The sequence below is a fragment of the Salvelinus namaycush genome, chromosome 42, assembly GCF_016432855.1.
Source record: "Salvelinus namaycush isolate Seneca chromosome 42, SaNama_1.0, whole genome shotgun sequence".
NCBI lineage: Eukaryota > Metazoa > Chordata > Actinopteri > Salmoniformes > Salmonidae > Salvelinus > Salvelinus namaycush.
Genome location: NC_052348.1, coordinates 8938387 through 8950881, shown reverse-complemented (window position 1 = coordinate 8950881; position 12495 = coordinate 8938387). Strand labels below are relative to the sequence as shown.

General features: G+C 42.4%; 2 protein-coding genes across 5 annotated transcripts in view; both read right to left on the bottom strand.

Moving 5' to 3' along the window:
- Nucleotides 1–1158, bottom strand: part of LOC120034820 (zinc finger protein 713-like) — a 36298-nt gene extending 35140 nt beyond the window's left edge. Inside the window, exon 1 of the mRNA XM_038981465.1 lies at nt 1113–1158. Coding sequence (XP_038837393.1) covers nt 1113–1121 — 9 coding nt within the window. The 5' untranslated portion in view covers nt 1122–1158. The remainder of the gene's footprint in view (nt 1–1112) is intronic.
- LOC120034801 (zinc finger protein GLI4-like) overlaps nt 1–12495 on the bottom strand; it is a 320522-nt gene that overhangs the window by 52789 nt on the left and 255238 nt on the right. The window contains exons 4-7 of one of the 4 annotated variants that reach the window (XM_038981429.1): nt 10733–10894; nt 10240–10351; nt 9889–10016; nt 6394–8366 (exon numbers count right to left, since the gene is read on the bottom strand). The exons of 1 other annotated variant lie outside the window; for it this stretch is intronic. In XM_038981429.1, the coding sequence (XP_038837357.1) occupies nt 7308–8366; nt 9889–10016; nt 10240–10351; nt 10733–10894 (1461 nt within the window). In that variant the 3' untranslated portion in view covers nt 6394–7307. Of the gene's footprint in view, nt 1–6393; nt 8367–9888; nt 10017–10239; nt 10352–10732; nt 10895–12495 lie in introns of those variants that run through there. 2 more of the 4 variants (XM_038981425.1, XM_038981427.1) reach the window with 2 other exon arrangements.

Here is a 12495-nt window from a genome sequence, read left to right as displayed (position 1 = left end):
TGAGTGGTAAGAAACCCACTAGACAGAAGTCGAGGAGTGAAGTCTGGAGGTGCAACTGCCAAAGCCAAAAGTCAGGCACTGTAGTGGTTTTCCAACAGCAAGGCTCAGATTAACATGGTAGTGTCCAAATAGCTTCTATTGTTTATAAAAGTTTGTCTGTATGAATGTCAAAATAAACTATTCTATAACCCCATATCCCACACTTACAAACTGCAAACATAACGCATGTACAATTAGAGATGTCTCAAAGGGATAACTGGGCACAAAATCTGTCTTCTCCAGAAGATGTTTTTTTTTTTTTTTTGCTCACTAAGTGTGTAGTTTTTATATGGAGTTCAATGAGTGTCGAATTTGGTTAACAAATGTTATGCCTTATTTGCTACATGTGGCTTATTTGACTGAATATAATTTATAATAATTAGGTTGTTTTGAGTGTACTGAAGACAGATGGTTACTTAACGCAAAAACAAACCAAGGGTTGCGATTTCGAATCTCATCACGGACAATTTTAGCTACACTTAACAAAAATATGAAAGCAACATGTAAAGTGTTGGACCAATGTTTCATGAGCTGAAATAAAAGATCCCAGACATTTTCCATACACACAAAAAACGTATTTCTCTCAAATGTGGTGCACAAATGGGTTTACATCTCTGTTAGTGAGCATTTCTGCTTTGCCAAAATAATCCATCCACATGACTGGTGTCATTGCACAGGTTCACCTTGTGCTGGGGACAATAAAAAGGCCACTCTAAAATGTGCAGTTTTGTCACACAACACAATGCCACAGATGTTTGAGGGAGCATGTAATTGGTATACTGACTACTACTGTTCATTTCTCTACCATAAGCCCCCTCCAATGTTGTTTTAGAGAATTTGGCAGTATGTCCAACCAGCCTCACAACCGCAGACAATGTGTATGGCGTCCTGTGGGCGAGCAGTTTGCTACTGACCCTTAAGAATTCGATAACAATGTCGTAGGGAAGTCTCACAAGCTCCCCAATGGCAGATAAATAAGGATGTACATGTAAGCAAATTAATAGCTGAGGGGAACCTTACTGCAATTTTATTTACAAAGTAACTCATTTTTAATGCAACACTATTACACTAACCTCTATCATGATAATGTGATGGGTTGAGGTTCCACTCCTCTCATCAACAGTGATTGGTTGGTCATCTCCCCATGTATTGTGTCCTGCTGGCTTCACACCCCTCCTGTGGCCTCCAGTGAGATGTCCTTCACCTGAGAAAGTAATTGGGGGAGAAGAGGTGGATGGTTAGCTACTGTCAATGCTCAGTGGTATATTGTAAACTATTGGCAGTTTTGACAAGATTTGGAAAGGATGTAAGGTAACACTTATCATAACTTCTTAATATACTGTTATTGATATGTATTGTGTTCCATGTATCACATTGTTTTCATTGAGTAAATAATAGGAAATGCAGTCAATAATCTGGTTAGAATATGATGTGTCTGCAAGATAAGTAATTAGAGGAATTACTGCACACTATTCAAAAACTGACCAAGACCCAATTCTGGGTAACACATATGAACACGTGCAGAGGGGAACGGGGGGACAGGCACTACACCATATGAACATCGACAGGCTGCGCAGCCTCTGCCTTCCAGGAAATGTACCTCTTGCTATGCTTCTGTGTAGGTCGAGGATCTTGACACTGCTGGGACGACTGGCGGGGACGCGCTCCCGTGCCACCTTCAGTTCCAGTAGCTGTAGTTTCCTCCGCAATGTCCTGTTTTCTTTCTGGCTTTGAGAAATTTCCAAACGAAACACTGCATAGTCGTCGTCTACGAGTTTACAAATGTCTGCCACAGCTGCATTTGCTAGCACCTCCATGATGGAGGCTATTTGAGTGTGAAAAACCAAACAGTTAGCCATTGTTAGCCAAAGTTAGCAGCTAGCTAGATAACATCTATCAACCAAGTCCTCTATCCAACGAGAATTAAAGACTATATGGGCTAAGTATGTGATGCTGTGCGGTTAAATTTGTCATATTTTGATTTCCATGGTGTCAATAAACGTCCAAATAAAAACGCAAATGTAGAAATTGTTCTTGGTCACTGTTCACTTCCGTTTACACAGAAGAGAAACGACGTTATTGGTTGGCGTCATAGCTCAAAGGGTGTGGTTAAATGAAAACCGTACGCTTGCTAGTCATGTGCGGGTCAGTTTTTTGTTCACCCGCAATTGCTAATAACTTATCCGCAACCGCCCGACTAAACGTGATAAAGGGAACATCTGAGTCCTGCACCCGACCCTTACCCGCAAATATAGAAAATCCGATGTAGGCTACTGTCAAATATGGCGGAACGATTTTTTTTACAAAGGCCGCATGATTTTTTTGTTGCTGCCAAATTTAGATATGTTTCTGCTTATCATTTCCGACATTTTGGTAGGCTATTTGTTAGTCAACATATACTTGTATACATGTAGCTTGTCTCCTGTTATTATATTAAAATCATTTCGCTACACCCACAATAACATCTGCTAAAAATGTGTATGTGACCTATAACATTTGTTTTGATATGTTGCCCTAGAAGACGAAATAAACCCTTGCTCAACAGAATGTCATAAATGATTGAATGAATGTTTGAATGGGTGAATTTTTCACTGGCATTTCTGCTTCTTCCGTTTATAGACCAGGGATAAAATGGAAAATATGTTCTGTGCAAAATTTCCGTTTGACTGGTTGTAAGAAAATAGAAACCTGTGAAATCGACCCAACATGTTTCTGATAAAATTTCAGTTCGGCTTGGAAGCATATTTGATTTGATTTATTAGGATCCCCATTAGCCGATGCAAATGACAACGGCTAGTCTCACTGGTGGCCGACACATAAGGAAAAAGACATTACAGACAAAAGACTTAACAATTTACATAAGTTTAAAAACATGTACTGTGTGTGTGTGTGCACCTGTCAGTTACACATACATGTCAGTACCTACATACAAGTAGGACACTCCCCCCCTCATTGAGAGAGACACAGCTGCATGTGAGCTCACACATTTTTTTATGTGTTTTTTTTTTACAAAAGGTTTTCTTTTTCCAAGCTATACGGAGGGTGCTGTTTGTTTGCAAGAGCAAAGACCTGAGGACACCATCCAACCTGGAACTGAGTGAATAGTGTTTGGTCTGATGCAATTTTGAAAGCCAAGAAGAAAAAAAGAAAGTACATTACAATGCTATTTTATTTTATGGGGACTGAATGCTGAGTTAAGGCTCCCAGGTTCGCAAGGACAGACCAGATACAAATTCAATTAGCACTAAGGTGTGAAATAATAGGTGTCGAGGCCTTTGGGCCCAACAAGTGGCAGGAGTCTTTGAAGCATCCTCTGAAGCCCCCTCCTGCTGTTCAAATCCAATTTTATTAGTCACATGCGCCGAATACAACAGGTATATAGACCTTACAGTGAAATGCTTACTTACGAGCCCCAACCAACAATGGCGTTTAAAAAAAATATGGATAAGAATAAGAGATAAAAGTAACAAGTAATTAAAGAGCAGTAGTAAAATAGCAATAGCGAAACTATATACAGGGTGGTACCGATACAGAGTCAATGTGCAGGGGCAGTTGAGGTAGTATGTACATGTAGGTAGAGTTATTAAAGTGACTATGCATAGATAATAGCAACAGAGAGTAGCAGCGGTGTAAAGAGGGGGAGGGGGGAGGGCAATGCAAATGGTCTGGGTAGCCATTCAATTAGATGTTCAGGAGTCTTATGGCTTGGGGGTAGAAGTTGTTTAGAAGCCTCTTGGACCAAGACTTGGTGCTCCGGTACCGCTTGCCGTGCGGTAGCAGAGAGAACAGTATGACTAGGGTGGCTGGAGTCTTTGACAATTTTTAGGGCCTTCCTCTGACACCGCCTGGTATAGAGGTCCTGGATGGCAGGAAGCTTGGCCCCGGTGATGTACTGGGCCGTTCGCACTACCCTCTGCTCGGTCCTCTTTTTCCTGTAGTCCACAATCATCTCCTTTGTCTTGATCACGTTGAGGGAGAGGTTGTTGTCCTGGCACCACACGGCCAGGTCTCTGACCTCCTCCCTATAGGCTGTCTCGTCGTTGTCGGTGATCAGGCCTACCACTGTTGTGTCATCTGCAAAATGTAATGATGGTGTTAGAGTCCTGCCTGGCCGTGCAGTCATGAGTGAACAGGGAGTACAGGAGGGGGCTGAACATGCACCCCTGAGGGGTCCCTGTGTTGGGGATCAGCGTGGCGGATGTGTTGTTACCTACCCTCACCACCTTTGGGTGGCCCATCAGGAAGTCCAGGATCCAGTTGCAGAGGGTGGTGTTTAGTCCCAGGGTCCTTAGCTTATTGATGAGCTTTGAGGGTACTATGGTGTTGAACGCTGAGCTGTAGTCAATGAATAGCATTCTCACATAGGTGTTCCTTTTGTCCAGGTGGGAAAGGGCAGTGTGGAGTGCAATAGAGATTGCATCATCTGTGGATCTGTTGGGGCGGTATGCAAATTGGAGTGGGTCTAGGGTTTCTGGGATGATGGTGTTGATGTGAGCAATGACTAGCCTTTCAAAGCACTTCATGGATACAGACGTGAGTGCTACGGGTCGGTAGTCATTTAGACAGGTTACCTTAGTGTTCTTGGGCACAGGCACTGTGGTGGTCTGCTTAAAACATGTTGGTATTACAGACTCGGACAGGGAGAGGTTGAAAATGTCAGTGAAGACACTTGCCAGTTGGTCAGCGCATGCTCGCAGTACACGTTCTGGTAATCCGTCTGGCCCTGCGGCCTTGTGAATGTTGACCTGTTTAAAGGTCTTACTCACATCGGCTGCGGAGAGTGTGATCACACAGTCTTCCGGCACAGCTGGTACTCTCATGCATGTTTCCGTGTTATTAGCCTCGAAGCGAGCATAGACTCGTCTATGCGAGGCAGCTCTCGGCTGTGCTTCCCTTTGTAGTCTGTAATGGTTTGCAAGCCCTGCCACATCTGATGAGCGTCAGAGCCGATGTAGTACGATTCGATCTTAGTCCTGTATTGATGCTTTGCCTGTGTGATGGTTCGTCGGAGGGCATAGCGTGATTTTTTATAAGCTTCTGGGTTAGAGTCCCGCACCTTGAAAGCAGCAGCTCTAGCCTTTAGCTTAGTGTGGACGATGCCTGTAATCCATGGCTTCTGGTTGGGGTATGTATGTACGGTCACTGTTGGGAAGACATCCTCGATACACTTATTGATGAAGCCAATGACTGATGTTGTGTACTCCTCAATGCCATTGGAGGAATCCCGGAACATATTCCAGTCTGTGCTAGCAAAACAGTCCTGTAGCTTAGCATCTGCTTCATCTGACCACTTTTTTATTGATCTAGTCACTGGTGCTTACTGCTTTAATTTTAGCTTGTAAGCAGGAATCAGGAGGATAGAATTATGGTCAGATTTGACAAATGGAGGGCGAGAGAGTTTGACGCTTTGTATGCGTCTCTGTGTGTGGAGTGGCAAAGTGAAAACGTTTTTTAGAAATATTTGCAAATGTAATTATAAAATACAGAAATATTTAATTTACATAAGTATTCACACCCTTGAGTCAATGTGTTAGAATCACCTTTGGTAGTGATTACAGCTGTGAGTCTTTCTGAATACATCTCTAAGAGCTTTGCACACCTGGATTGTGCAACATTTGACCATTATTCTTTTCAAAATTCTTCAAGCTCTGTCAGATTGGTTGTTGATCATTCCTAGACAACTATTTTCAGGTCTTGCCTGATTTTCAAGTAGATTTAAGTCAAAACTGTAACTCCGCCACTCAGGAACATTCACTGTCGTCTTGGTAATCAGCTTCAGTGTAGATTTGGCCTCCTGTTTTGGGTTATTGTCCTGCTGAAAGGTGAATTCCTCTCTGTGTCTGGTGGAAAGCAGACTGAACTAGGGTTTTTCCTGTGCTTAGCTCCATTCGTTTTTTTATCCTGAAAAACGATTCCAAGCATACTCATAACATGATGCAGCAACCATTATGCTTGAAAATATGGAGAGTGGTACTCAGTAATGTGTTTTATTGGATTTGCCCCAAACATAACATGTGAATTGCTTTGCCACATTTGCAAACAGGATGCATGTTTCGGAATAGTTTTATTCTGTACAGGCTTCCTTCTTTCACTTTGTTAATTAGGTTAGTATTGTGGAGTAACTACAGTGGTGTTGATCCATCCTCAGTTCTCCTATCACAACCATTACACTTTGTAACTGTTTTAAAGTTACCATTGGCCTCATGGTAAAATCCCTGAGCGGTTTCCTTCTTCTCCGACAACTGAGTTAGGAAGGACGCCTGTATCTTTGTAGTGACTGGGTGTACTGATAAACCATCCAAAAGGTAATTAATAAATTCAACATGCTCAAACGGATATTCAATGTCTGCTTTTTAAAAAATCCATCTACCAATAGGTGCCCTTCATTGTGAGGCATTGGAACATCTCCCTGGTGTTTGTGTGTGAATCTGTGTTTGAAATTCACAGCTCAACTGAATGACCTTACATGTAATTATATGTGTGGGGTACAAAGATGAGGTAGTCATTGAAAAATCATGCTAATCACTATTATTGAACACAGAATGAGTCCATAAAACTTGTGATTTGTTAAATACAGTTTTACTCTGGAACGTATTTAGGCTTGCCATAATAGATGGCATGAATACTCATTGACTTAAGACAATTGCGAAAAACACATTTCCACATTGACAATGAATCGATTGTAATAAATTTAAAATGTAGGCTGTAACAGAACAAAATGTGGAAAAAGTCAAGGGGTGTGAATACTTTCTGAAGGCACGAAGTACTTTGAGGAAAAATGTACTTGCTATAACTGTTTTGTGGTTGTCTTACCCAGCTTTCTTAAGATGAATGCACTAATTTTAAGTCTTCTAAATGACAAAAATGTCAGTGTAATGTCTCAACAGAAAATCTGCATGAACTTGATCAAATAGGCATTTGTGAACATCATATAGCCTACACAGTACAAAAACAATACGTAATAGACTTTTTAGGCTTAAATATCACACAATGTCTGGATGCAGTATTTTACCCAGGAATATTCAACACTGAAATCTGCTACACTTTATTTCAAATGCGTCTGTGGATCTTTTCTGCTGATGATGAAAATTCATCTTTGTCTTTAATGCAGGGTTTGATCTAAACGTCAGAAGCTATCGAGTGGAATGGTTACTTTCTATGTTATAGAGTGGAATTGTTTTTCTGCTGGTGTATCCTGAGGTAGCTCCTCTCTGAGAACCTCTTCCTGGCAAACAGCCTTTCTCCGGTGTGGTCCTTTAGGTGCATCTTCAGCTGGTTCTGGTGGGAGAACCTGTTCTCACACTGGGGGCAGCTTTAGGGCTCTCCCCTGTGTGGACCCTCTGGTGCCTTTTCAGGTTGGACGAGTGAGAGAAGCGCATATGACACTGGGTACAACTGAAAGGTTTCTTCCCATTGTGGACACTCCTATGTCTGATAAGGTTACTCCGGAAGGAGAAGCTCTTGTAACATAGTTTACACTTGAAGGGTCTCTCCTTGGTGTGAACGGTCTGGTGCTCCTTCACATAGTTCGCCTCAGCATAGCACTTCGCACACGTGGGGCAGGCGTACGGCTTGTCGGCGTCTGTCTTAATGCTCTGCCTCCCACGTTCTGACCCAATGACACCAGAGGAGGTAGAAGCAGGAGCGACCACCCTCAGGTGGTTCGTATTTGAGTTCCCTCCTTGACCTCTAGCCATTGTTTGGGTTTTGTTTGGATGGTGCCCTGTGTTATAGGTTAAGTACATCTTGTGGTGAACACCCATCCTGACTCGGTCTGTAATGGTGGGGTAACCATGAGGTACCTGAGGAAGGCTTGACCCAGGCCTTCTATGGACCCATTCACAAGGCATTAGACGAGACCCTGAAGGAGAAGACAGACTTCCTGTTAGACTCCCACCAGAGGGGTCTCCTACCGCTCTCTGTGAAGGCTGAAGCCCAGGATGACCTGCTCTGATCATCATGGATACTGTGGTGTTTGTATCATAGGAACAGGAGGGTCTATCTCTATCAGCCCCTGCTTCATCCCTGCACTGAGACTGTGAAGAGAAGGGTCTGGGCTGCAGACTGGATCCCTGACTGGAGCCTCTGTCTCTCTGATGACCACCAGGACTGTTGTTCAGTCTACCTGTCCACTGGTTGTGTTCTGTGTGGTGGTGGTGGAGTCTCTGTCCCTCGTGGTTCGGTCCTGGTACTGACTTGGGATGGAAGAGCGAAGGCTCCTGATCCAGGGTCCAGATCCGGGCCCAGGGTTTGACACCAGCCCCTTCAGAGGTCCAGTCTCTCCCGCCAGCAACATCGGATATCAGCAGGTCCTCATGGACTGCAGACTGTAAACACATATTGAACAGAAAAGCATGAAGGTTTATATAAGAAACTCTTTGCTGTACACACAGAAACATGACATATTATAAAACCACAGTCAAGCCCATCTCTAACAATAATTCAAGTACCTAACAATATGTAGCGATTGGAGTTTATTATTAAACATTTCCATTTGTGTTGATTCAATAATTAAGTATAATGTTTTGTTTCGACTGAGATAAAGGAAACTCAGTCCCTGCAATTATTTAAAAATATTGTCAGTCAGCACAGTCAAGTTTGTATTTAATTTCAACTAAATGGTCATACATAACGTGAAGTGCAGTGCTTTTATTGCACAAAACCATACATGTGACAAGTAGAATAACTTTTCTCACTATGGTAATATACATTTTTCTGTAAATCTGGCACCCTTGCTTTGATAAAATGAAATTTTGAGGACTTCGGAAAAGGTTCAACATTACATTACACACACAGCTTCACTATTTTATGGCAAGTAAACATAAATTAAGGCACTATCCTTAACTCACTATAAAACACCAGTATCAACCTAAAGGGTCAACTTTTGTCACTCTTCATCAGTGAAGCATTTTTACAGACCCCATCCATCACCATATCATCTACTCTATCTCATCATACTCATTCTTTCCTCAGTTCACCTCATCCACTTCCCTATACATCCAAAACCAACATAATTAACTACAAACAAACTAACTAGTACTACATGGAACGATGTGGACTGTGGTGTGAGGGGATGACAGAGGCTCGACTGTTGCTGATTACTGCCCAGGTGTGCTGGTCTCCAGGCCCTTATTGCTGCCGATGCATCACCCAGATGGGGGCTACACATTCGGTGGTGGAGGTTCCAGCCTACCTACAGAGGAGGAGGAGCTGTGAACTGTAGAGACAGAGGTGCTTGATGAAAAACTACAGGCTTGTCTGACTGATATGTCTCCCTCCCTGGCTGTACCATCGATGCCACCTCCAATCAAGCTACTCCTTTACTGAACTGCATCATCATCTAGCTGTGGAAGACCCTCTCCCATGAACTGCCAGCTCCCTGAATTTGTTTTAGTTTGGTTTTTAAAAGAGACTGACATTCTGTATGAAAAGCGCTATATAAAATAAAGAAATACATTTATTATTATTACTACATATCAGCATACACTAATCATTTTCTGCTGGTGTATCCTGAGGTAGCTCCTCTCTGTGTTGTTGCAGGGGTCCATGTTCCAGTTGATAGATCCTATAGAAGGCAGGCTGAAGGTAGCACCTGTTAGGGGGTTAACCTGAGGCGCCATCAGTCTCTCTGAATCACAACTTTAGGAGCAGAACGGAACATCGCTAGCCGAGTCTGTGTCTGTTCTTTCCAGCCGCATACAGACACCTCCCCGTCCCCACGGACCAAATCTACATCTCGCCCTGGTCTCAGCCAGTCTGTTGTCATGGATATGTTGTTTTGTGCTTCTGGTTCTGGTTAACAGTGTTGTTCCCCAGCCCAGAGTTGAGGATGCTGTCCCATCCACTGACCTCCACTATGTCGCCTCTGGTCAAGCCCTGCTCAGTGATGTTGTCCCCTGGGCCCTTGGCTGCACCCGCCTGGGTCTGGGAATCTAAGATGGCCGCCCAGTCTCCTCTGTTAGCCTCCAGCCAACCACCTGCAGGAAGAGGTTACAAAATAGACTTTACAAACATGGCAGAGAACTCTACATATGGAGTTTTTTTTGTTGTCAATTACCTGGTCAAGTTCATACATGATAATGTGTGTTTTTGTATGTAAATACAAGTTGTATTGATTTCAAAAATAGACAAGCGGTTCATCTATTCTCATTGAAGATATTGTATATTACTCTATGTAGGCTATATGTATTTCTCCCTTACCTTGCTCCCCCATCTTTAGTCCACTCAGCAGATCAATGCTCTCTTGTCCGTCCTCTATTGTCTCCTCTTTGACCAGCATCAGATCAGGCTTCCCATCCTCCATGTCTACTGACTGTAAGAGATATAGAGTGAGAGGATGTTGGATCAAGAAATCTGATATGAGCACCCTGCTATAGAGCATCTGAATGGGCAATGAGGGATTGCTATGAGTACTATGCAAACATGTTAGTTGATTGGATTACTTGACACTCTTTAATGGTTTGATAATTCAAAGGCATGGTCCCACACTTAAGACAAAATCAATCAAGACCTGGGCCCATATCTACAAAGAGTCTCAGAGTGGAAGTGCTAATCGAGGATCTTTCCATATAATCTTATTCATTATGATCTAAAAGGATAAACTGATCCTAGATCAGCACTCCTACTCTGAGAGGCTTTGTGGATACAGGTCCTGACCTAATACCATTCAGACAGTAGTTCACAGTGGACTCACCTCAGTGAGACTGTGTGTGGTCCTGTGCTGCTCAGCTTGTTCCACTGTGGGTTCAGAAGGAGGTGTAATTTGGTTGTCCTCCATGACCATGGTCCACTCAGGGTTCCCCAGACCCTCCTCACACCCCTCCTCCTTCCCCACCAGCACCTTCGGACCCTCCTCCTGGAAGAGAGAGGTGGTACAAATTACACAGACATTGGTGTACGGGTTTGTTCACCCGCACCAGCAAGCAATTGCTAATAACCCACCCCATCCTCCTCACCATATGTAATAAAGTGAAAATCAGAGGCCCCGCACCCAACCATAACACGTAAATATAGAAAATGCGCTATAGGCTACAATCAGAGACGGCAAAAAAACATTTGACAGGGGGTGTTTTTGTTTTTTGCCTGATTCTGCTTATAATTTCCTACATTTTGGTATGCTATTTGTTAGTCAACTTATCTGTAATTATACTGAACAAAAATATAAATGCAACAATTTCAAAGATTTTACTGAGTTACAGTTCATATAAGGAAATCAGTCAATTGAAATAAATTGGGCCCTAATCTATGGATTTCACATGACGGCAGGGGCGCAGCCATGGATGGGCCTTGGAAGGCATAGGCCCACCCACTTGATAGCCAGTCCCAGCCAATCAGAATGAGTCGACCCCCCCCCCCCCCCCCCCCCCCCTCCCCGGTGGTCTGCGGTTGTGAGGCTGGTTGGACTTACTGCCAAACTCTCTAAAACAACGGAGGTGACTTATGGTAGAGAAATTAACATTAAATTATCTGGCAACAGCCAATTGCACGATCCCTCAAAATATGAGACCTCTGTGGCATTGTGTTGTGTGATAAAATTGCACATTCTAGTGGCCTTTTATTGTGCACAGCACAAGGTTCACCTGTGTAATGATAATGCTGTTTAATCAGCTTCTTGATATGCCACTTCTATCAGGTGGATGGATTATTTTGGCAAATGAGAAATTATCACTAAGAGGGATGTAAACAAATTTGTGAACAAAATTTGAGATAAATAATATTTTTGTACTTATGAAATATTTCTGGGAGTTTTAATTCCAGCTCATGAAACATGGGACCAACACTTTATTTGTTGCGTTTATATTTTCTTCAGTGTAGATACAGTACATGCAGCTTCTCTTCTGTCATTACATGTTGCCGTAGAAGACTAAATAAACCCTTGCTCACCAGAATGTCACAAATCGATAGAACGAATGCTTCAATCTTGTTGACATTGATGAAGTACTCTGTCATCTCTGTTTCTTTCACGGAGCAAAGACTTTTAGGGACCGGGGAGAAAATGCAATAAAAAAATAAAAAACGGGAATGAATTTCTTAGCAAAATTTCCAAATTACATTAGTTTGACCGGTTGTAGGGAAATTGAAAGCTGTGACAACGACCCAAGAAGTTTCTGATAAGATTTCAGTTTGGCTTGGTTGCATATTTTATGTGATTGAAATACTATCAGCTTTTATGATGCTGAAAAAGATAGCACCTCTACAGACAGTATTGAACTATACAAACTATACAAATCCTTAGCAATCTACACACAATACCCCATAATGACAAAGCAAAAACAGTTAACAAATTGCTAAAAAACAGATACCTTATTTACATAAAGTACCAGTCAAAAGTTTGGACACACCACATTCTAGGGTTTTTCTTAATATTTACTATTTTCTACATTGTAGAATAATAGTGAAGACATCAGCACTATGAAATAACACATATGGAATCATGTAGTAACACAAAAAGTGTCA